A 23,923-nucleotide genomic window follows, 5' to 3' on the forward strand; every position below is an offset into this window, starting at 1 on the left:
TTTTTTTTTTTTTTTTTTTTTTTTTTGAGATGGAGTTTTGCTCTTGTCACCCAGGCTGGAGTGCAGTGATGGAGCGATCTCAGCTCACTGCAACCTCCGCCTCCCGGGTTCAAGCAACTCTTCTGCCTCAGCCTCCCGAGTAGCTGGGGTTACAGGTGCGTGCTATCATGCCTGACTGATTCTTGTATTTTTAGTAGAGATGAGGTCTCACCATGTTGACCAGGCTAGTCTCAAACTCCTGACCTCAGGTGATCCACCTGCCTTGGCCTCCCAAAGTGCTGGGGTTACAGGCATGAGCCATCTCGCCCAGCCTCCCTCCAGTGAATTCTCATAGCAGCCCTGTGGTGTGGGTGCTCAGGCGAGTGCTGAGCTGCAGAATGGTATTCAGAGCTCAGGGCTCTCCTGTGTGGCTGCTCTGCATACCTTGGGAGGAACATGCCACTCCAAAACCAGCAGGGAGGGTTGGGTCAGCTCCCTGGAGTCTGGCGAGCACTTGGCTGCTCTCAGGGCACAAATAGGTACATTGCCAACAGGTTGAACTTAGGCAGTTTAATTTGCAGAAGAGCTTATCTTTTAAGTACAAGTATTTAGGCATTTTAATTGTTTATTTAAATTTTTAAGATTATTTTGAAAGAACGGCAAGAGAGAAAGCAGCAGCGTCTCCAAGAAAATGCTGTGAGTCCAGCTTTTACCAGTGATGACACACAAGATGGAGAGAGTGGTGGTGATGACCAGGTTCCTGAGCAGGCAGAGCCCTCAGGTACCAACTTTTGTTTGTGCCTTAAGAATAATTTAAACGGGAGCAACTATGAAAAGGATGAGCTGTGCTGAGCAAACTCTCCAGGACTTGGCTGACAACTCTTGCTTTTGTGGGGAAAGTGGGTCAGCACTGAGCTTCCAGCTTTACAGGGAAGGGAGGTCCCCATGGTTGGGGGCATGTTTCTAGTCCCTCTGGTTCTGGGATCTGTGAGGCACAGAGGTGAGGATCCTCCCTTCCCACCAAGTTTGATCTGTGTGATGCTGGATGGTCCTCTAACTTGAAGTGGTCATGAGAATTAACACCGCTAGCTGCACAGCTGCTTACCAGCAGGTATAGGAGACGTAGGGGCATGAACACAATTGTGTGTTTTTAAGTAAACTTCTTACTCAGTTATACGTTCAGAAAAGTGCACAAATCATCAGTGTACAGCTTGAGGACTTTTCACAGTGACCACTGCATTCAGATCAAGAAGCAAAACGGAGCCCAGCAATTGCCTGTGCCCTCTTGTCAGAGGCCTCCCTAGGAGACGGTGCCCCATGGCAGCCCCACCAAGGGCTGTGGATGTGGCTCTGGTGCAGCTGTGTGGTGTGCTGCTCTCTTTGTCCCCTCTCCTTCAGTCTTATTGGCAACATGGAGATGTTGTTTATTTTCATTACTGTGTAAAATTCAGTTGGACGAATGTACAGGGTTGTGGATGGGCATTCAGTCATTTTCCAGTTGGGGTAATTAGAAACAGGGTTGCTGTGGGCAGTGTTGTATGTGTCTTAAAGGACACAAGCACTCATTCCCGTGGGGCATTACCTGGGGGTAGAGTTACTTGAGTAGCTCCTGTCCAGTGGGTTTCTGACTGTTCTACCAGTTAAGGCCGGGGGAGGCTGAGAGTTGCAGGTGCTCCCCATCTCCACCAGCCCACAGGGCACTATCTTTTTCAACCTTGCCATTCTTGTGGGTGTGGTATATGTTTTTTCATTCCTTCATTTGGTGATCTGTGGCTGCAATTGCATTTTGATAGTCAGTAGAAGTAACTAGTTGGGGACAGTAGGCTATCACTGCATCAGATCTGGTATGTTTAAACACACACCTCTTGAGTTTGTCATAGTTTAGATGTTGGAGTTCAGCTCTTTCTAAAGGATTATTTCAAAAAGAAATGGCCTCAAGCATTTGAGAAAAAACTTAAAACTAAAAGCCCGTTTTTTAAAACTCCCTGATAAGAGATTCTTCAGGTTAAATTTCAAAATCAAAAAATAAATTTGGCCACTTAACTGCACACTTAAAAGTGGTTAGAATGGTAACATTAATGTATATTTTACCCTAATAAAAGTGAATGTGTAAGTAAATTGGGGGGAGGCACACCTCCAGGCATGACTGCCTCCACCAGCCTTTCTGGTTTCCCCAGGCATCCTCGTCTGTTTTTGCTGCCTTCTGTAAACCTCTCTGCATGTTGTCTGTGGATGTGGTGGTTGTGTGCAGGGACGGTCTGGTTGCATCGGGGAGACTGTATTGGGCCAGCCCCTCAGTGTGTGCACTGGGCCTCACAGATGTCTTATGATGACTTTTTCCTCCATGAAGGGCCAGAGGGGATGGACGAACCGATCTCCACTCCTGCGATTGAGGGCAAGTCTGAAGAGCCTCCAGGCACAGAACTCCAGAGGGACACAGAGGCCTCCCACCTTGCTCCCAATCACACCACCTTCCCTAAGATCCACAGCCGCAGATTCAGGGAGTGAGTGAGCCCCTGCCTGCCAGGGACTAGGGGAAGATGGAAGTGCTTCGGTTCAGTGTGGCATTGATACCTCCCATAAATCCTTGTTGCTGGACCACACTGTGCTTTAACCCTCATGGTTGAAAGAAGCCGGGTACCTGATTACACACATTCAGGGAGAGCCTAATCGTTGTGTCTGATTCTGCTTCTACTGAGTTTCTTGGGGTGTTAATGATGGAAGAGGGGCCCTCAGTCCAGGTTTGAAGTTGGGGGAATGGATAGTGAAGTGACCGCGCATCACCTTTGGGCCCCTTTTCATGGTTTAATCTCTGTATAATTTCTTAGGCAGCAGGATTCCTTTAACCTTGTGTGCTCACTCTGCCTTCTCCCCTGCCCACTTTTCTTCCAGGGTAGTCTCCCAGTATTTATCTTTATGACAGGTTGATGCACAGGGTAGTGGCTGAGATGGGGACCTGTGGCAAACTATGGTGGGGGGTCAGGGACCAGAGAAATTTGTCCCTTGTAGTTGGGAATAGGGGGAAGATGCCCCAGTATTTACCTTCCATGAAATTAAATCATCAGTAATTCCACAGTTCTGGTTAGTAGTACTTGTCGAAACGTGACTTCTTGTCTGATGCAGTCTACGTCTCTTCTCCCTGGGGTGGGATGGGAGCAGTGCGGCAGTGTCACAGCCAGTGGCACAATTCCTGATGTCTGTTTCTTTCAGTTACTGCAGCCAGATGCTTAGTAAAGAAGTGGATGCTTGTGTTACCGACCTACTCAAAGAACTGGTCCGTTTCCAAGACCGTATGTACCAGAAAGATCCAGTCAAGGCCAAGACTAAACGTCGACTTGTGTTGGGGTTGAGGGAAGTTCTCAAACACCTGAAGCTCAAAAAACTGAAATGTGTCATTATTTCTCCCAACTGTGAAAAGATACAGTCAAAAGGTAAAGGCACCGTGGGGTCCTGTGACATGTGGGCCCCTGTGTGAGTGCCTGGTGTGCCCTCATGGTCGCCGCACACTTGGGTGGCCCATGCCACAGGCCTAGACAACTCGTTTTCTTTGTGGTTTTTGTTTTTATTGAGTAACTGTTTCCCAACTGCATTGACCATTACTAAGTACCTCTGTAGGGCAGGTGGGTCCTGTGGTCCTGCACACCAGGGGCCCAGCCAGCCCACACAGGCCTCTGGCATCAGGGAAAGACATGCCTCTGTTGTGCAGGCCACTACCCTGGGGCTGGGATTGTCACTGGTGACTTGCACCACAGAGGTGCTGTGCCTGGCAGCCAGGCAGTACCTACCTAGGGCTTTCGTGTACTTGACATTTAGTTGTTCAGTCTGGGGTTGACTCATCCGTTTGCTTGTTACAGATGTGGCTTTGTCTAAATACTTTGCCATTTTACTTAAACTGGAATGTGTGTTTTTGTTTTGTTGGATGTGATATGCTGGGTCAGGTAACAGTGAACCCTCACCTGTGACATCGCATGTTTACCCCCTGCTTGTGCTCTCTTGGCTCCTGGAGGATTTGCCTGTCTGTGTTGTGTCCTTCTTGAATTGAGCAATAGGAGAACTGATAAGAGCGGAGTGGCATCGCTCATGGACGCCTGTCCTTCATCTCCGTCTAGGCTAGGGAACACTCAAAAGCCCCTCCCTGACCCCATTCCTTTCTCCTGCAGTGTCAAATTCAGCTTTATAGAGTCCCACTTTGAGATAATGCATCCACATCCTGGGGCTGAACCCTCAGAGATGATGTTTTCCAGTTACTATTTCATATCTAAAGCCTGGAAGTTTGGTGACGTCTGAGGCCCCTAGCCAGCAGCTCGTCCCTGTCCTAACTCAGTATGGGTCCAGCATCACCAGTGACCAGAATATGACAGAAGGGATCTCAGTGACCCACCCATCTGATTGTGTGCCCAGAGGCCTATCCTGGTCATTGGAGAGGACAGGCCACATGCTTCCCTGGCTGTTTTTGTCAATGTTGTACATGTCCACAGCTAAAGGTTCAAGTAGTCCTATAGGGCTTGTTAAGGGAGAGGCAGGTTTGGGCTCTTTCCCTTTCCTAGCAACTGCACCTATCAGCTCTTAGCCACATTGTGGGATATTTCCTCCATGTCTCCATATAATAGGCTTGTGAGCTACGGCTTCACATGTTTTCAGTTTTAAGTATTTGTCATCTTCCCAATAGAGCAAAAAGGCTTTGCTGTTACTTACCCTAATGTATAGTTTGGGTTATTGTTCTTGTTTTGTGGTGGTTGCTTAATTGTCTATATACTTAGTATTAATGAAACCTCATGCCCTCAGCCAGCTGCCTCAGTCTCCTCTAAGACAGTTGGTTACACCAGGCGTTCTGCAGTTCGTCTGCTGAAGAAACCTTCATTCCCAGCTCGCTGCACCTCATGCAGTTGCCACCCAGGGATACCCTTGGCTCTCACCCTGCTCTTGATAAGGTGTTGTTTATGGACTCCTTCTTGGGCTGCGCTCTTGTTTTGTTAGAGTGCATCCTCCAGTGGTTTAGGAGAAAAGGATTCATGGGAGGCATATTTTGAAGCTCTTGCTTGAAATCTAGAGTCTCTGATTCTTGATCCTTTGTGACCATTTTGCACCCCCCGCTCTCTGGGGGTTCACTGGAAGTGCCTTGTTCCTGGGGTTATAGGATGTGAGACAGCTTGCATCCAGTGTCTTTGGCTCTGGGACATGTTGAATTTTTGCTTTGAATCCTCTCTTCCAGTCCCTGCCAGCTCTTCTTGGAACTATGTCAGGGTTGGGACTCCTGGACTGGTGTCCTCACATTATTTGTTTCCTGCTTCTTTTCATCTCTTTCTTTTGGTTTCATTTTCTGTTAGGATTTCTCAACCATATCTTGTAAACTTTCTGTATAATTTTTTAGTTCTGATATTATTTTTATTTTTTAGGAGCTGTTTTTGTCCTCTGAAGATTCCTTTTTTTAATCACATTGCTGCTGCGTCATGGTCGCCTCTCTGGGAATTTTAATGATGTCGAGTTCCTCTCCCTCCAGTGCCTCTGTTTCCTCCAAGTAATTCAGTCTGTTTGTTTTGACCTCTCATGGTGGAGGTTTTCCAGATGTCCTCTGTGTCCTGGTTTTCTGCGCCTAGTTAAGAGCCACTAAATAGCCGACTAGAAATCCGGGTGTGTGGCTGGTGTTCAAGGCTGTGAGCAGTATTGAGGGTGATGATTCTCAAAACTGTAGCCAGCATCAGAATCACCCAGAGAGCTGGGGGAAACACAGATTCCAGAGTTTCTGCTTCAGGAGGTCCAGTGGGCCCAAGAATTTGTACTTCCTGCAAGTTCCCAAGTGCTGCTTCTGTTTCTCCAAGGAGTGCACTGAGAACTTCTGCTGTAGGATGATGTGATTGGGCTGCTTCCATGTTGGAAGTGCCCCCAGGTGTCTCTGTCTCCCCTAGGGCTGGTCACATCCCCAAGGAAGACTTCTCACTGCCTACCTGGAGGGACAGGCGAACTTCACCCTGTGAACTCATCCTCTCACCACCATTAGATGTGTGGTTCGTTATGTCCTGCATACCTGTGCTGTGCCTCACCAGAGGGCTGCAGCTGAGGGACTGGACACCGACTTGCCTCTTTGCGAGTGTTCAGCCAGCCCTCTTCACCTGTGCCTCACCCTGTGCTGTCTGTTCCCAACCTTTGGGGGATTCTGGGGTCCAGGCTGTTCTAGGCTTTTCTCACTGTTGGCTTAGGTTGGCTAGCCTAGTTGCCCATTTGCATTTCAGCTTCTGAAACTTTTCGCTGTTGTCTCTCACGTTCTCCCGTGGATTTGTGTCTTTAAAAAACAAAAAGGTGGAAATGTATGTACTCAGCCTACAGTCACCCCACTTTCTTAGAAGACCTCATTCCCCTTCTCTGCCTTTGCCAGATCATGGGGCTAGGTTTTTACTTGGTCAGCATCATAAGGATTTGTTGTGTATTTAAAATGCATTTGTTTTGTGGTTCCAACATGTGTTTGCTTTGAGGCATAAGGGACTTGATTGTATATTTTATAAATATTTGCCAGATAAGATAGCCAATGGCTTGCAATCATCTTAAAGATAAAAATTGATGTTATAGCCTTGAATTACGTTGAAGTACTGTATTTGCTCTGAGTGGCATTTTGCCTAATAATTCTGAACTTAAACTTTGAAATGGAAATTATCTGAGCCAAGCATCTTGCTTGACATAGGCTTTCTTGTGGAACTTCAGTAGTTGGCCCTTGCCACGCGTGCTTTCAGCTCACTAATAACAGGTTGGAGGTTGTTTGAGCAAAACAGTCTGGACTTTGCTGCTTGCATTGGGTGTTCCCAAGGCTACCACCAGGCTCAGTGATGTGCCAGGAGGACTCACACGACTCAACATAGAGTGGTACTTTCAGCTGTGACTTACTATAGTGAAAAAGCACAAAGCAAAAGCAGCAAAAAGGCACATGGGGTTAAGTGTGGGTGAAACCAGGCTCCAGCTTCCAAAAGTCACTTTTAGTGACATCACATAGGAGACTGTTACTATCCCAGAAACGAGTTAAGAGCCCGTGGGAAGTGTTGTCTACCAGGGATATACATTAGAGACTCAGTGCCTAGGGTTCTGTTGGGGGCCAGTCACACAGGCATCCTCTGCGTAGCACATACAAAGTTGCAGACTCCAGAAGGAAAGCAGAACCACAGTGTTTGCACACCATGGAGACGCAGTGAGTTACTCTTACCAGTTAGGGTGGTGGGAACCCTCCCAAAATCCAAGTTCACAGACCACAGCCAAGGGCCAACCTGGCAGGCAGTCTTGAGAGGATAGTAGCCAGGCCTGCTCTGTTAGGGTGTCACTGCACACTGCTCAAATAAATTTTCAGATCCACTCCCAGGAGCTGGGGCGGACACCAGGCAGAGACCCTCCAGTGGAGACATGCGTCTGATGTTAGGGGGACTTCATATGTCTTCCCTGACAAACTGAATATAGATTTCACTGTAAGTATATCTAAGGAACACAAAACACTCCACCCCACCTCTGCCCCATCTCCCCTTTTCCCAGCCCATCCAGAACTGGTCTATTTCTTCAAAGTTTCTGTTCCAGGCAGCTGCCTCCTCATCACTTTGAAAATGCTTTGGGTAGATCAGGGGCAGGGGGTGGGCAGAATAAGGGCTGTGGGCTTAGAAATTAATCTCCCATCCAACTAGATGCAGAATGAGTTCCCAGTTTCCACAGTATGGTAGGACATGCATTGGAGAAGTTTCTATGTTGAAATGAGAGGATCGATATGTAATTAGGTTCCAGGTGATACTATGCTAATTGTAAACAGTTGTTGTTTCTTACAGTTGCTCTGTAAGGACTGGGTGAGTATCCTGTAGGCCAGGTGCCTGGCCTACAATGCTGTGTGCATTGGTAACTCGAAGGTGTATGCTGTGCCTTCCTCCAGAGACCACTGTATTCCCTCCCAGGGCGGTATGGGCATCCTCTCCAGGAGTTTTTATTAGCAGTTTTCTTATGAGGGAGGGTCAGCATCAGGAGCTTGACATTTTCTGTGAATTGTTCTTATTTGTTGCCCATTTGCTTTTGGGATGTTGACCTCTTTTAGATTGATTCGTACCTTTTTTAAAGTTAGCCCTTTGGGTAAGAGTTGCAAGTGTTTTTTCTGGTTTGTCAGTTTTGCCACACACACAAAAAAAGTGGCCATGCAGAGACTTTAGGTGTTATATATTTTGGTATTGAACTTTTTAATTGCATCTAGGTATTGTGTTATTTCTCAGCCTTCCCACTCCAGTGTTTAAAAGGTTTGCTTTTAAAAATCTGTATGTCTCCTGGTTCCTTCATTTGTATATGTTTAGGTAGGATTTACTGTGGTCTGAGATGAACAGGATGGGCCCACCCAGTCCTCTAGCATCTTCTCCCTGACTTACCCGAAATGCTGTTCCCATTAAACTCCGGTTGTTTCTGGCATCCATTCTGTTCATCTGCATCACCTTGTTTACACTATGGTACCTTTATAGTAAACTTTAATACCTGACCATGTTAGCCTGACATCTTTTTATATTTTTTCCGTATTTTTTATTTCTCAATGAAATCCTGTCTATAGGCCGGGCGCAGTGGCTCAAGCCTGTAATCCCAGTGCTTTGGGAGGCCGAGACGGGCGGATCATGAGGTCAGGAGATCGAGACCATCCTGGCTAACACAGTGAAACCCCGTCTCTACTAAAAAAATACAAAAAACTAGCCAGGCGAGGCGGCGGGCGCCTGTAGTCCCAGCTACGCGGGAGGCTGAGGCAGGAGAATGGCGTGAACCCGGGAGGCGGAGCTTGCAGTGAGCTGAGATCCAGCCACTGCACTCCAGCCTGGGCAACAGAGTGAGACTCCGTCTCAAAAAAAAAAAAAAAAAAAAAATTCTGTCTATAGTAACTTACAGTGTTTTAAAGCAGGGGTCCCCAACACCTGGGCTGTGGACCAGTATTGTCTGGGGCCTGTTAGGAACTGGGCAGCACAGCAGGAGGTGAGCATTACTGCCTGAGCTCTGCCTTCTGTCAGAGCAGCAGCAGCATTGGATTCTCATAGAAGCACAAACTCTGTTGTAAACTGCGCATGTGAGGGATCTAGGTTGCGTGCTCCTTATGAGAATCTAATGCCTGATGATCTGAGGTGAAACAGTTTCATCCCAAAACCATCTTCCCCTGTCCGTGGAAAAATTGTCTTCCACGAAACCAGTCCCTGGTGCCAAAAAGGTTGGGGACCACTGTTTTAAAGTATTAGATTAATGTGGAGTTGACATTTCATCATTTTGGATCATTCTATCCAGGATCATAGGTGCCTTTTCATTTGTTGAGATTTTCTGTTGCGGGGGTGGTTTAAAAGACAGGGTCTCACTCTGTTGCCCAGGCTGGAGTGCAGTGGCTTGATCATGGCTCATTACAGCCTTGAACTCCTGGGCTCAAGTTACTGAGCTTGCCTCAGCTTCCTGAGTAGGTGGACTATAGGCACATACCACCACATTGGGCACTTTTTTTTTTTTTAAGAGATGGGATCTTACTATGTTGCCCAGGCCAGTATTGTGTTAATAGCGTGTTGAAGTTGCCTGTAAATCTTTTCATGTTTCTTGAAAAATTCATTCCTACTGACTATAATCTTGTGATGCTGTTGTAAATGGAGTCATCTCTTTGATATATGCCAGCTGGCTGCTGAGTGAGTGTGTATAGAGACTTGTGCCACACCCGCTTCTGTACTTCTCATGCTGTTAGGAGTACTTCTCAGGTGCTATTGGGTTTTCCAGGTGCATCACCTGCACATGGTACTCATTTCACCTCCTTCCTCTCTCTGATGCACCAGCCTTGGCTGTGCCCTGGCCCAGAAGCAGGGTCAGGGAGTAGAGGGTGGTGAGCCCTCGGGAGCCAGACCTGTGCCTTGACCAGGGGTACAATGTGGGATAAGGAACTTAACCTTTCTGTGCCTCTGGTTCTCCATCTGTCGGTGAGGACACAGCATCTGTCTGCCTTTTGGGATTTAGGGGAGGACACAGGAGCTAATAGGTGTGAAGCAGTTGACGAGTGGTCTGGCACGTGGTAAGTTTCAGTAATACTAATAGTTAACTTTTCCTGTGAAGACAATACCAGCTGTGTGTTTTCGTTCCCATTTTTTCCCCATATTTTTGGAGAGTTGATTCTGCAACTTGCTTTCTCTTCATATTTTCAGGGACCTCTGCCTTGGGTATAAAATCATAGATGGGTGTGTTGCTAAGAAAAAGCTCTTGGCAACCAGTATTAATACCACACTCCATGTGACGTGTCTTCCTGTCATTTTTTATTGTCCTTTGACCAGGTGGGCTGGATGACACTTTGCACACAATTATTGATTATGCCTGTGAGCAGAACATTCCCTTTGTGTTTGCTCTCAACCGCAAAGCTCTGGGGCGCAGTTTGAATAAGGCAGTTCCTGTCAGCGTGGTAGGGATCTTCAGCTACGATGGGGCCCAGGTGAGCGCACAGGGCACAGGCCTCTTCAGTCACTGCCCATGGGAGGAAGTGGGGGCAGGTGGTCAGTGTGGGCTTGCCCAGAGCAGCTCCAGAACCTCCAGTAGGCTGTCATTGAGGAGAAGCCACCACTTAGGCAGAACCTTCTTATAAAAACGTAGCCTTTGTCTCCTTGACAGCATGGGGTGTCTGGTTCTGAATTGAGCTCTGTTCTGGGCTTGTGCTGACATAGCGGCACCTCAGGCAGGCCCAAGAAATCGGCCTAGCCCACTCTTCCCTCTGGGGCAGCATCCCTGGTAGCCATCCATAAGCATAAGGTCCACATGACCCCGTGTCAGCCCTGCTTCTCTGTAGAGGGTGCCATTGCTGAGTTGGAGGGACCCGTGTCCTCTGTCGCTGGGCTGTTACCTGTGTGCTCTCACTTGTGCCCAAGGATCAGTTCCACAAGATGGTTGAGCTGACAATGGCGGCCCGACAGGCGTACAAGACCATGCTGGAGAATGTGCAGCAGGAGCTGGCGGGAGAACCCAGGCCTCAGGCACCTCCCAGCCCGCCCACACAGGGCCCCAGCTGCCCTGCAGAAGATGGCCCCCCAGCCCTGACAGAAAAAGAAGAGCCACACTACAGTGAGTGCTTAAGGGAGAGTCATGGCAGGTCGAGTGTCCTCTAAGTTATTTATCGACTTTAATTAGAGTCCCCAGGAGAGCAGCTTGATAATGCTGCAAGACCAGCTGAGTAGCAGGGCCCAGTAAGTCCAGCTGAGACTGGCTGTAACAAGGCCAGTCCATTGCCTAAGAGGTATTATCAGACTTTTGCTTGTCAGTGACTGTCTCAGACTTCAAGTCAGATGTCTCTTGACAATGGGTGGCCTTAAGGATAGCTATACCCAAGACAGGCTTGGAAGGCCAAGTAAAGGTTCAGTCCTCTCCTAGCCCACCCACACAAGGCCCCAGCTGCCCTGTAGAAGATGGCCCCCTAGCTTCTGTTCACTAAGGGGCAACCTGGCCCAGCAGGCTGAGAACAGTGAGTGAACGCCTGCCAGGACACCTCTGAGCACCGTGAGCTGCTGGGCAGTGGCCACAGGCTCCCTTGTCCATGCTGCTGGTTTTCTGACAGGAGTCTTCCTACTGGTTGATGCCTCTTCCTCACTCGTGCTGTTTTCTCATTTTAGTTGAAATCTGGAAAAAACATCTGGAAGCATACAGTCCATGTGCCCTGGAGCTAGAGGAATCCTTGGAGGCTTCAACCTCTCAAATGATGAATTTGAATTTATGAGAGTTCTTGCCTGTGTATCTGTATTTTGGGTAAGGAGGGGAGGTCTGAAAAAGACTTTGGGGCTTTTTCTTCTCAGTTTTTCATGACAATGTAATTTGTGTAACTGTTGAATCTGGAAATTGATCAGCATTAAAGGGCACATGAAGCAGTGTCTGCAGGCATTCAGTGCTGCGGAGCCTGTTAAAGGTCACTCAGATGTGATGTGCAGGTGTTAATCTCTTCTAAAAGCCTGGTGACACAGCTCTGGCTTTCCGAGCACACTGTGGATCTGGAAAGTACTGGAAAATGTGATACTTAGAATACTTCGGCTGCTAAGGAAACTTCCTCTCCATTGCAGAATAGCTGAGCCAAGTGAGTGAGTTTGCAGATAGCAGGTGGTGAGCTCCTGCTTGCTGGAGGTGGCCATGGAGGGCCATTCCCGCCTGGCAACAGCACTGTCCTGCAGGGAGCCACTTGGCAGAAGGATGCAGGGCTGCTGGTGTCAGAGCAAGAGGGCTACCGGGCAAGGGCCCTTTCTCAGGGGATGTAGCTTTTTTAAAAGATTTGGTAACACTTGGAGGATTTGCTAAAATGAGCCTCAGAAGGGAAATCGGTTTTCTAACCTGTGACTTTTTGAAATGAATTATTCCTTTCAGTCTTTTTCAAAGAAACAATGTGTATTGAAGTACCTAGATTTGTTTGATAATCAACAAATCTTTCCTTTTTAAATGAACATATTCTGAATGTGGTTTCTGTCTTAGGCCAGGAGGACAGAGTTTACTTTCATATTTTCCCTGTAAGTAAGAGGGCTTATTTATTTTAAATAAAGAGTAATTATTAAATTTTGTTTCAGACTCTGGTGATTTTAGGCTTATCAGTGGTCTCTGTCTTACTTGATCATTCGTATGTCTTAATTTATCCCCTTTGGACAGTCTAGGCCCTGAAATAAAAGGGGGCTGCAATGGGGATTCTGCTATCCCCAGCACTCCTAGGTCTGGAAGTAATGGTTGTCAAAAGCCTCCAACACTGCACAGACCTGCCGGGGCCAGATCCTGGCTCAGTCCCAACCTGCGCCTGCTTTCTTCTCACCACAGCCAATGGCAGGAAAGAATCTTCACTGCTTTTTGCTTGTCAGGTAAGCAGGGTATTGTTTTGGCTTTGAAAGTGCTCTTAATTGAATTCAGTCATGCCAAAATTGTACCTCTGAGAAGTGGCCTGTGATGAGCAAATAAAATTGGAATGAGTCAGAAATGACATGCCATGGGCAGGGCTGGAAATGTGACCAGAGGTTGGTGTATGAAGGCACCGTCCGCCCTGTCATCTGTGGAGCTCACAGTGACCAGTGTGAGCCTTGCTGTTCTTCACACGTTCTGAGCTGTTTAGACATGGGAAGTAGATGTGGTCAGTCAGGCCATCAGTAGTCCGAAAGCAGCGAGTCATCTCCACCCATTTATCTTTCAGGGCAGTCAGCGGGGCCGGCAGGAAAGGAGAGGGCTTTCCTGCGTCCTCCTCCCCTCATCAGTAGGTAGCAAGTCAGTTGTGGTAAGTTTGAAAATAGGAGATTATTTGAGAATGAAAGTTCCAAAATTAATTTGTGGAGAAAAAGACAAAATAGCTATCAGCTGCACTCAACAGCTAGAATTTTAAAATTTGATAAATCAAAAAGTTAAAGATCTCTACAGAGATGAATTCTTCTGCTCAGAGCCCCTTTTTAGAGCTCTCTAGGTCTGTGATGTTTGTTTTGCTAATCTTAAGATAAAAGCAGCTTAAACAGAGTAGGTAGGCTTTTCAACATTTCATGCAGCTGCTGAGAGCTTTCCTTCTGGGACTGACCAAACTCTCACCACGTGGTTGCCCGGTGATGCTGTCATTTTCTTGGCAGTGAAGGACTCCAGCTGAAGCCACTGCTGCAGGTGACTTCAGCTCCCTCAACGTGCAGATGGTGCCGCATGAAGCACACAGCTCTGGGCCAGGGGCGCCAAGTACAGTCATTTAACTGAACAATGTACAACCCTATTTTTACTTTTCCAGCAGAGCAAAGACTCAAAAATTCATCCTCATAACTACATTTCCCAATAGAACACTCCACATTATGAAAACTTCAAGTATGTAATTATTTTGTTAAGAGTGAAAGTGCTCGAAATCCAGACTTTAGGAGAAGATACAGAGAACAGCACCAAGAATGTAAGTCCAAAGCCCATAGCATTTCACTCAGCCGTTTGTAGTGGTTGAAGCCACACCCAAAGCAAGAACCACAGTGAGCTGATGGATATTTTACAGGAAAACTTCAGGTTATGAGTGTGATAGTTCTGGGAGCAAAATTGGCATCCTTGGCTGGATGGGCAAGCACACACCTCACAGGCGGCTAGGCCTCTTGACTCGGGGTGCGGAGGGGGGACGTATGGAGACAACCAGGGTGTTTCCGGCGTCTTCAGGACACCTCTGTCGTGATGGATCCTGAAGGAATTAGCAGGCGATGTATGCTGATCCCACACAAAGGCTGTTACAGAACTCGTCCAGCCCCAGAAAGAGGGGATGCAAAACAGGTCATTGTCATACTGCTGGGAAGACACTCAGCATTTGCTAGGATCACCAGAGGGGTGCGGCTTGCTTTTAACAGAAGCTTTGGTTTTATGATAGACATGAAAACTGTCATTCCACGGACAAGAAGAGACGTGTGTATAAGATTAAAGGCTGAGCAGGTTTAGGACAAGTTCACACACACAGTGACAGTCTTCAGAGATACAGCTTTAATAATTAGAGACTTGAAAGCAGGTAGAACAAAACACTCATGACACTCATTCCATTGTCAAGAAATTTAATATGGCACCAGGAGATTTGCATAATTGACCTGTTTGGCTTTCTGCGATAAGCTCGGTGTCCTGTTGCAGAAGCTGAGCATTGACAGGGGACAGAGGCATAAACTGCAGCGCTTGATAAAACAGAACCCAGTATTCTGAGGTTAGTGAAGAAAACACAAAAGACTTGACAGATGCACTCCCAGATCGCATCTCACAGTCATTCAGGGTTTAAGGCAAGGCATTTTCATGTGGAGTCTCACCTTTTCTTGTCCCAGTCATGCATCTTAGAGTTCCTTGGCTAAGTCTGCAGGTAGGAGAAGCAGCAGGCTTGATTTGCATCAATAAAAGCAGCAATCTGTGCTGGCCATGCTAACCCTGTTGGCTGTTAGGGGGTAGGGGCACTCTGTAAAGGGGAGTCACTCGGACAGTGTAGGATCAGCTTTCAGAGCCTGCTGCCTGACCCTAGAGGAGGAGCCTACACACATACTGCTGTTTTAGTTCACGAGCAGCTGTCGAAGCCTGTTAGCCATCTGGTTACCTGCTTGTGCCAGACAGAACTTCCTGTCCCAGGTAAGCACCTAATTTTTTAAGTTTTAGTTCCTGTCACAGGCCCACTTGGGTTCAGGGCTTCTCCACTGCCCCGTCTCTGGGAGGTACGCATCAGGTGGTAGCCCAGTGGCTGTGTTCAGAGCGGGTTTGGGCAAGACAGCTCACAGTTGCGGGGGACCAGGCCTTCTCCGGGGGTGGCTGTGGTCAGTGGCAGCAGGGTCTGGTTGGAGTTGAGGTCGGTGTCAGGGACTCCTTCCTGGTGGCTACAAGGTGTCCTTGCTACAGCTTTCCTGAAAGAACAATGTGGTCTTTGAATCCTTGGCGGAACGGATGGGCCTTTCCTGCTCTGCAGCCCAGGCTGTGTCATAGCCCATCCCAGACAGAGCACTCAAGGCCTCCGCCCCCTGTTGTGGTTCCCCTCCTTGGGGTCTAAAGATCCACATGCCAGGAGTGGTTCTCCCATATGTGACGGGAAGACAGAGCAGCAGCGCATTCACTCGACTCCCAGGTTGTGCTGAGAGGGAGGAGGGCTGGAGAGAGGGAGGCTGTGTGTGCTGAAGTACAGAGGATCAGCTGTAAATGCCCAGGCTTTGGTGGCAACAGTTCGGGGGTCTGCTGGCAGCCACGTAACCCACACACTTTAACGCACTCATTTGAGTGCTGCAGACCCCACCCTGGGTGGTAGCACACACAGTGATGAATGCCTGCCTTTGCCTTCTGTATCAGCTATTTGGGAGCCAGGGCTGGACAACTCTGTCTCCGTGGGGAGACAGGGAGCCTCTAGGGAGCCTAGCCTGTCTAGGGAGCCTCTGCCCTGCTGCCTGCAACTTCCGTGCCATAGCCCAGTCCCTGCCAGGGTTTAGTTCAGCAAGCCACTCCCCCTGACCCCTCCAGCAGGTGCTGCAGGTGAGGCATCCAGCCAGGAGCTACCTGGAGGGTTCCCCACCTGTCCAGGTTTCCTGCTCTCCTCAAAGTAGTGACTGGCTGAGTGCTCTGTACAGGGGGTGGGGTGGCCGTGGGGTCCCATCTAACAGACAGCTCCCACCGGTGAGTCCCTCCCAATCTTGCCTCCCTTCTTCGGTCTCCTTTAAGGGCTGGGGCCAGATGCCCCTTGATCTGCAGCCTCAGCAACAAGACATGGGATTCCCCTCGCAGGGTTGCAGGTTTCATAAAGGAAACTGCTCTGGGGCTAAGAGGGAGCAAGTGGGGTCCATGCTGAATGGGTCCCTTGAAAGATCCACCGGATGTGGCAGGTGCCCTGTCCCTGGCTCCAGCCCTACTTTCTTTGCCCGGCTGTGGCCACGTACCCACGCTTTCCTCCAGCTCTGCATCATCCGGTCGTGCTCCCCAGCCACAGCCCTCCAGGCGGAAAGCTCTCTGCTCCACTTCTCCTGGTGGGCCACTTCTGGAAGACAAGCAGGGTCCCCAGGCCATAGCTCTGCGGGCCTTTATGGCACCCTTGATGCCCACTGGCCACCTTTCTCAGTGGAAAGCCAATAAATCCCAAACCCAAAATGCCACCGTGCAAGCATGCTTTCCAGCATGTTTTTTTCGACTGCCATTGTAAATAGTGAAAAATCACCTCCTAAAAGGGTTCCAGTGGCCATGGGAATCACTTACCAGGTCTCATCACAGCAACCTGCACCTTCGAAGTCTTGTTCCCTGCTGAGGAGATGACAGAGCAGCGATACTCGGTGCTTTCCCTGATGGCGTCCTGCAGCCAGCTGAGCGTATGGGCCCTGCCATCGGGCAGTGCATGGGTCTGCACAGGGACACAGGTCTCCAGAGCTCGCCCATTCTTCTCCCAGACAACGCGAATGTCTGCAGGACCTGGGGGCACAGACCGTTTCTACCTCTGAGTCCACATTTAGAACCCAAAGAAGCTACCCCACGAGGGGGTAGGGGGGGTTACTTCTGTTGTCCAGCTGGACCTGAAGTGACTTGGGACAACTTCCAATTCAGTCCCTGGGACTCCCCTGGAGGTGGCTTCCCCATGGCCAGCGGGAGCCTTGGCCTTGGCCCCTGTCCTGTGGACTTCCTGCTCTTTGACCTTAATTGCCATTTTTCAAAGTACACCTGTGTGGCCTGTGTCCCCTAGGACACAGTCCCCTTCCTCACAGCGCTGCACTGGTTTCCTGCAGAATGCTTCTGGGCTTTGGAACAGCATCCCACCTCACCCTGGCCCTGCTGCCACACACATGTCCTGTGACCACATGGACAGAGACATCCCAAAGGCTCTGCCATCACCAGGGCCACAGCACAGAGAGGCCCAGAGCTTGGCCAGCTGTGTGTGGAGGGGGCTGGGCCAGAGTGGGGACCACGAGGGCCTGTCTCTCCAATTGAAACACTGGAACCTGTGGCAGGCTTGGAGGGGAGCACATGTCACAGGCTGGAGGGCTCAGACCCTGGCGGGGGCGGGGCCGGGCCCTGCAGAATTACACTAGGACCGCCAAGTGCAGCACATCCAGGGTGGGTTTCCAGCCTTGAGCATGGACCCTGGGCCTGACACTGGCCACTTCTACCCCAAACCTCCGTTACTTTTCTTTGGGCTTTTGAGCTTAATTACTTATTGAAAAAAGTAGAGAGGCCAATTACTTCACACATTCTCAGTCTATTGCGCCCTGCCAGAGTGGAGCCTGGCCAGCCTCAGCTTGTCTGTGGGAGACAAGGAGGGTGGGCGAGGCAGGGACGTTCCCCTGTGGCCCAGGCTGCCTTGCCTGGGGAGGCCAGCCTCGTCCCAGGGCAAGAAGGCTACGTGGCCGACCCTGAGGGCTAACCCTAGACTCCGTATTTGTTCCAGGTGGCTGGGGTGGGGTTGTGAAAACCAGAGTGTTGGGGGTGGGGCGGGGGTGGTGCCCACAAGCAAGGTCTGGTCATCAGGTCACCTCCCGGCCCTCCTTGCTTGTGAAGTCTGTTGGCCCTCCAGGGGCTGCTGGCCATGTTGGGACAGGCTCAACTCCCTGTCCCTTACTGAAGGAAAAACAAGCACATTCACTTCGATCTGCTTCACACACTGGCTTCCATTCAAATGCAGAAAGGGTTGAGGGGGGCCGTGCTCCCACTAAGCTCCAGCCCCAGAGGTGCAGACCCTGGAGCTGAGCTGGGATGGTGGGGAGGGCCAGGCCAGGCCCTGGAGGGCAGGTGAGGGGGTGCAGGTGCTCTTCTGTCTCCGAAGCTCCTGCTTACAGTGGGGCAGGGGAGGCCGGCCAGCCTACGCTGCTGCTTCTGTCTCCCACAGGTGCAGCCTGCATCAGGCCAGGCACCCCAGCAGCATGGACCGGGGTGACACCCTCCCACCTCTTGCCTAGCGACCTGGCTCCCTGATCAGCACTTGCCCTTCCTCAAGGGCCACCAAGGCCCCCAAGTGGGCCATGGGCCACCTAGACCAGCGCCGGGCATGGCCTCTCCTTGACCATGACACCTCATAAGAATCGGTCTTTAGAAGTTAGATTTGGCCTAGATGCCCATCAACCTTGGAATGACAAAATGAAGTGTGGCTTCGTGGAGAATGTTCAGCAGTGAAAAGGAAGGAGTTCAGAACACTGAGCAGGAAAAACAAATTCCAGAGCCAAAAGAGTCCAAAGTACCTGCACACACAGAAAAGCTGGCCTTGTTCTCAGGTGTGGGGGAGGGGTGCGTCCAGACACAGGTATTAAATGGTGTGGGAGGACCCACGCTTCCCTCCCTGGGCAGGACAGTGATGGCCAGAAAGCTTTTCATTTCTGTGGCACATGCTGGATTTTTGAAAAGCAGAGATCGCCAGTTTAATGAAGGTGACTTTAGTAATGCATTTTCCCTGCTTTACTGACTGGCATCTGCTCACTTTTGTCCAGTCTCTTGGTCAACAATTCCCCACTGTCCAGGATCATCAGAGAATGCTCCTCCCAAGGACTTGACCAAGCTCAGACTCTTTAGCTGGACAATCCTAGGAATGAGTCCCAAGGCAATGATGGGCCCAGTGAAGCCCTGTTTCTATCAATCAGTGAGGAGTTGGGAAATGTCCAGGAAGGGGGCCGCAAGTCACTCATTCCAAGTGCCATCGAAGAATATTCAGCAACACAGAAAAATACTGTTTCGTGAAAGAATAGATATGTGTATATATGTACACACCCGTGTATACATGTGTGAACGCAGATACAGTCTTGACCTAAAAATGGCTGGGATGCTGGTGGTAACTGCCTCTGGATAGTTAAATTTGGGATTGTTTAAATTTTTTCTTTATACTTCCCTGGAGTTTCCAACCTTACAACAAACAAGCATTGCTTTTATTATAATAATTTTTTATAAAAGTGTTATTTTGAAGGAAACATTCCATAAACTCAAGGAAATTTGGAAGGTGCTCCACAACTGTTTTGCCTGGCGGCCCATCTGGTCCTGGCCTGGTAGACAAGCCCTTGTGAACAGGTTTGGTTTTTGTGCATAATTAAGACCAAAAAAATCTTAACACTCTATAATTTGTTTTTTCCCCACTCAAAATGTTTTGGACTCTAACCACAGATAACTCCATATATCTATCTACAAATATAAGTACATATTACATGTCTCTATATACATCTAGGTGCCCATCAACTAGATAGATATTCCCTTCCCCACCTGATGGGCATCCAGGCAAAATCTCATTTTAAGAAACAGATTTTTTTGAGCTGTTATGATAAGTAACAACACTTTTCTTTGAACAGAGAGTGAAGTGAGTTCCATAAAAGCCCAGTCTCCTCCCTCATGTGACCTGCACCAGGAACCACCCAGGGGACTGGAGTCACTGAGTCACAGGAGCCTCTGGAAGGTTCTCCTGACCAAGCCCTTGAGACTAAGCATCTGGGTGGCCTGAGCTGGATTGGATTCATCACCCAGCACCCCATCATGGGACCACTGACAGAAAACCCTCAAAGCTCTGCCCTCTGGGGTGTGAGTAGAAACAGACACATGTGCTTACCACCGCTAACATGAGGCGTCAGTAAATACTATTTCAATATGTGCTTGATCATCATAAGACATTAAAGATGTTAAAGACGTACTTACGTTCAGTGTATTCCTTTTTAAACTATCCAACTCTTTCTGAATGCATGAGAGAGAGGGAAAGTGAGAGTTACCATCAGTGTGCAAGGCCACCCCATCAGCACCGCACCCTCAGCGGGACAGGGCAGCAGCTGCAAACCCAAGTCTGTCCCATGGAGGCCTGCTGGGGAGCTCCTGGAATCCTGGGCCCCCAGTGGGAAGCTGTCTTCCATCTCCCAGCAGGGCCCCCTGAAAACACCACTGGTTTCTTGTTTGGGCCAGTGCTCCAAGCCCCCTAACCATCCAACCCTGTTACCTCAAGAGAGCAGCCAGGCTGGGGTGCTACTCCCAGATCACCCCCTTGGCCTCTGTGGGGTGGGGACAAGAGGCTGGTCTGATGCTGTGAGGCTGCCACCAACCTGGATGTGCCTTGGCTCTTCCCAGTGGCTAGCCAGGTGACACTGGTCGCACCCTCAAAGAAGGGAAGTTGTCGTGGCTTAGAAGGATCTAGGGTAGAGGTCCTGAGGACGGATGCTCCCCCTGGCCCTGCCTGTCACTGCAACCCAGTACTTTTAGAGAATTAGCTTAAGTTGGAGGCAAATAAACTTTAACTGCTGTGGCAGATGCCGTAGGTAAGTCTTCCTCCTGCAGCTGGGACTGTCGTGAGATGACTGATCACCTTGGTATAAGCGAGGGCCAGGTTTATCCACCAGGGCTGGGTTTATTACAGCTACTCAGGAGTCGGGGGAGGCTGCCGGCAATCTGGGCTCCAGCACTCGCCTCAGCCTGTCGCTGGGGCACCTCCCATCTGCTCACCCCCACCCCAAGCCTCTAACAGGGCCAGCTGGTGCCAGGACCACCATGGCTTCAGAGCTTTGTGGATGTGATCACAAAATGTGGAGCTCATTCTACTCTGTGACAAACCAGGTGCCCCTTGAGCAGTGGCCTTGCCCTGAGGAAGGCCTGGAGGGGTGGTGAGGCATCCACCCAGTGACTGAGTTGCTCGGGCCCATCCTGACAAGTGCCCCCACTGCCGTCCCCTGCAGCATTCCTCTGTGTCCTCCCGCCATCCCCATGCTTGTGGCCCACTCCGACCTCAGGACTGGCTGCCTCAGGGCCAGCCCATCGCCCAAACTCACATCCAGGTGGCCTTCCTGCAGCTAATGGGGCAGCCGGGCACATCCCCAGAGGGGCCATTCTCTGCACACGGTGCTGGCCGCTGGCCATCATGTCTTTCATGATGGGACTCCTGGCTTGTCCCTGCCCGTTCCTGCTGCCCAGGCCTCACCCTGACTGCCGCTCCCAGCCTCTTTTCCTGAGGATCCCACTGCTTCCCTGGCCCATCTCTGTGCTCGCTCCTTGAGGTAGGGTCTTTTCTAATCCTGGCCCTGGCCCCTCCTTCCTCCCAGACTCTGGGGACCCTTCTGGGGACACAGACAATGCAGCTGGGGTATGCCCTGAGGCCCTGTTGGTTATCCTTTCTGTCCTCTGTCGAAGTCAGAGAGTAGCCGGGGGTCCCAAGAGGAGGGAGGAGAGAGTGAGACCCCTGCCACACAGGTAGCAATTCTGACAGCTCCCTTCTCTGAGTCCTCATCTCCCTGACAGTCACCAGGCTCACGCAGCCTAACGTTTCACTCAGGTATGCTCTGATCACTCAGGGCACTGGACCAGCCCCAGTGCTTCTGGAAAGCACCAGTTTATGCCTGCCACTTACTGGCCAAGTCACCTTATCAATGTGGGCAGGAATTCTGAACTTCTCTGCAAAGGCATCTGAGCAAGTACCACTGAGGCACCTGTAGGCATTGTCTGGCTCCATGGGGGCCTGTGGGAAGGCACTACTGAGGCAGTGAGGGCATTTCCAGACCCCAGGTAACCAGACAGCTGTGCTGTAAAGGCATGTGGAATTATCACAGATAACAGAAGAGACGTGGACAGCTTCTGGTGAAGCTGCCTCATCTAACATGCTAAGGACCTCAGATCACAGGGAGTTGATAGCACTGCCTTGTCCTGTCCAGCAAGGGTGGCCCAACATACAAGGTCAACTAATTCCCAAGACGGCCATGGCCTTTCAGGAGAGTCTGAAACAAAGTGAAATGTCACAGAGCAGCTGGAACACACACTTGTGTGCCAACAGGCCACTGTGGCCGCTAGGAACGGGGGCCCTCTCCGGATCCCTGGGCCTCTCAGAGAGGCCCAAGGGCACCTTCTGCTGCTGCCCTCTGATTCCAGTGCTTCCAAGGGCTCTGATTTCTAACACTGTAGTTAAAACATAAAAGGCCATCCCAAATCCAAATATCCAAATGCTGCCCAACGTATGGGGGAACCATTATTAGCTTTGAAAATGACACGGGTCTAAACTTGACATGGAAGATAGTCCTGGCAGGGGTGAAGGCAGGGCCCTGACAGGGTAAAGACTACACTTTGGTTAAAAAATTGTATCGATCTATTTCTCTGTGTGCACACTAATGTACAAGTGCATGATTTGTTTCTGCATGTATTCACAACCCATCCACCATTCATCTCTATCGATCCTTGTTTGTATGCCAGATGCTCACCCATCTGTATTCGCAGTGATCCATGAGGAACTTGGGTTCATCGGTTCAGAGGCGCAGAGCTTGGCCACATGTTAACTTTATTCCCCCAGCTCCGGAACGCTTTCCTCTGCTTGTCAATACACATGCTCCTCCACTTTCCACGGGGTTGCATCCCAGTAAACCCACTGTGAGTTGAAACGATCCTAAGTCAACTGTGTGTGTGTGTGTGTGTATGGTTGTGTATGTGTGGACGTGATGGTGTGTGTGGTGTGGTGTGGGTAACATGCATGTGTCCGGTGTGTATGTGCTTTGGTGTGTGCAGTATGTGTGGTGGTGTGTGCATGTCAACAGTGGTAGGATTGGTGTTTGTGTGATGTGTGTGGTATGCTGTGCTGTGTGTGGTGCATGTGTGAGTGGCTGTGTTTGGTATTGTGTGTACGGGGGTGGCTGTGTTTTAGGTGTAGTGTACAGTGTGTGTGTGTGGTGTGTGTTGGTAGGTGTGCACATGTGCAATGAGTGTGCATGGTCTGTGTGTATGGTGTTTGATGTGTGTGTGGTATGATTTGGTGTATGTGATGTTTTGTGCTGTGCATTTATTGTGTGCATGCACATGGTACGTGTTTGTTGTGTGGTGGACATGATTGTGTTTGTGGTGTGGCGTGCGTGTCTGTTATGTGGTGTGTGTGTTATGGTACATGTATCGTGTGGTGCATATTGTGATGTATCTGTATGTATGTGGTGTATCTGATATGTGTATGTGTGGTGTGTGGTGTGTGGTGTGTTTGTGGCATGTGTGGTTGGTGTGTGGTGTGTGTGGTATGTAGGTGTGTGGTGTATGGTTGTGTGTGTGGTATGGAGGGGGTACGGTGTAGTGGGTGTGATGCTGGTGTGTGGTGTGTGGTGTGTGTGTGGTGTGTATGGAGGGGGTATGGTGTAGTATGTGTGATGCTGGTGTGTGGTGTGTGTGGTATATGTGGCATGTGGTGTGAGGGGGTGTGGTGCTGGTGTGTGGTATGCAGGGTGTGATATGTCTGCTGTGTGGTCTGTGTAGTGTGTGTGGTATGTGTGTCTGGGATGTGTGTGCTGGGGGTACGGTGCGTGGCATGTGTGCAGTATGTGTCATGCTCATGTGTGGTGTGTGTGTCTGGTGTGTGGTATGTGGCTGGCATAGTCTGTGGCTAGTGTGTGTGTGGGGTGTGGTGTGTCTGTGGGGTGTGGTTGTGAGGGGTGTGATGTGTGTGTGGGGTGGGGTGTGTATGAGGGGTGGTATCTGGGGTGGGGTGTGGCATGTGTGGGGCTGTGGTGTGGTGTCTGGGGTGTGGTGTGTCNGGGGTGTGGTGTGTGGGGTGGGTGTGTGTGTCTGGGGTGGTGTGTGTGGG

The 23,923-nt window shown here is 49.9% G+C and overlaps 2 protein-coding genes and 1 long non-coding RNA gene across 9 annotated transcripts in view; 2 read left to right on the plus strand and 1 right to left on the minus strand.

Moving 5' to 3' along the window:
* The window catches only part of SECISBP2 (SECIS binding protein 2), a 42,143-nt gene extending 29,632 nt beyond the window's left edge, over positions 1 to 12,511 (plus strand). For all 7 annotated transcript variants that reach the window (XM_025358830.1, XM_025358823.1, XM_025358824.1 and 4 more), the window contains 6 exons: positions 622 to 760; positions 2,330 to 2,483; positions 3,190 to 3,410; positions 10,260 to 10,414; positions 10,845 to 11,037; positions 11,583 to 12,511. In XM_025358830.1, the coding sequence (XP_025214615.1) occupies positions 622 to 760; positions 2,330 to 2,483; positions 3,190 to 3,410; positions 10,260 to 10,414; positions 10,845 to 11,037; positions 11,583 to 11,686 (966 nt within the window). In that variant the 3' untranslated portion in view covers positions 11,687 to 12,511. The remainder of the gene's footprint in view (positions 1 to 621; positions 761 to 2,329; positions 2,484 to 3,189; positions 3,411 to 10,259; positions 10,415 to 10,844; positions 11,038 to 11,582) is intronic.
* A 1,955-nt stretch (positions 12,512 to 14,466) lies between these two features.
* SEMA4D (semaphorin 4D) overlaps positions 14,467 to 23,923 on the minus strand; it is a 132,520-nt gene continuing 123,063 nt past the window's right edge. The window contains exons 18-20 of the mRNA XM_025358831.1: positions 16,636 to 16,845; positions 16,323 to 16,420; positions 14,467 to 15,305 (exon numbers count right to left, since the gene is read on the minus strand). The gene's annotated coding sequence lies outside the window, so the exon portion shown is untranslated. The remainder of the gene's footprint in view (positions 15,306 to 16,322; positions 16,421 to 16,635; positions 16,846 to 23,923) is intronic.
* Positions 14,789 to 20,029, plus strand: LOC112607666. The gene is made up of 2 exons (XR_003115897.1): positions 14,789 to 15,036; positions 19,695 to 20,029. It is a non-coding gene; the product is annotated as an uncharacterized LOC112607666 (long non-coding RNA).

Source organism: Theropithecus gelada, chromosome 15 (genome assembly GCF_003255815.1).
Source record: "Theropithecus gelada isolate Dixy chromosome 15, Tgel_1.0, whole genome shotgun sequence".
NCBI classification, from domain to species: Eukaryota; Metazoa; Chordata; class Mammalia; order Primates; family Cercopithecidae; genus Theropithecus; species Theropithecus gelada.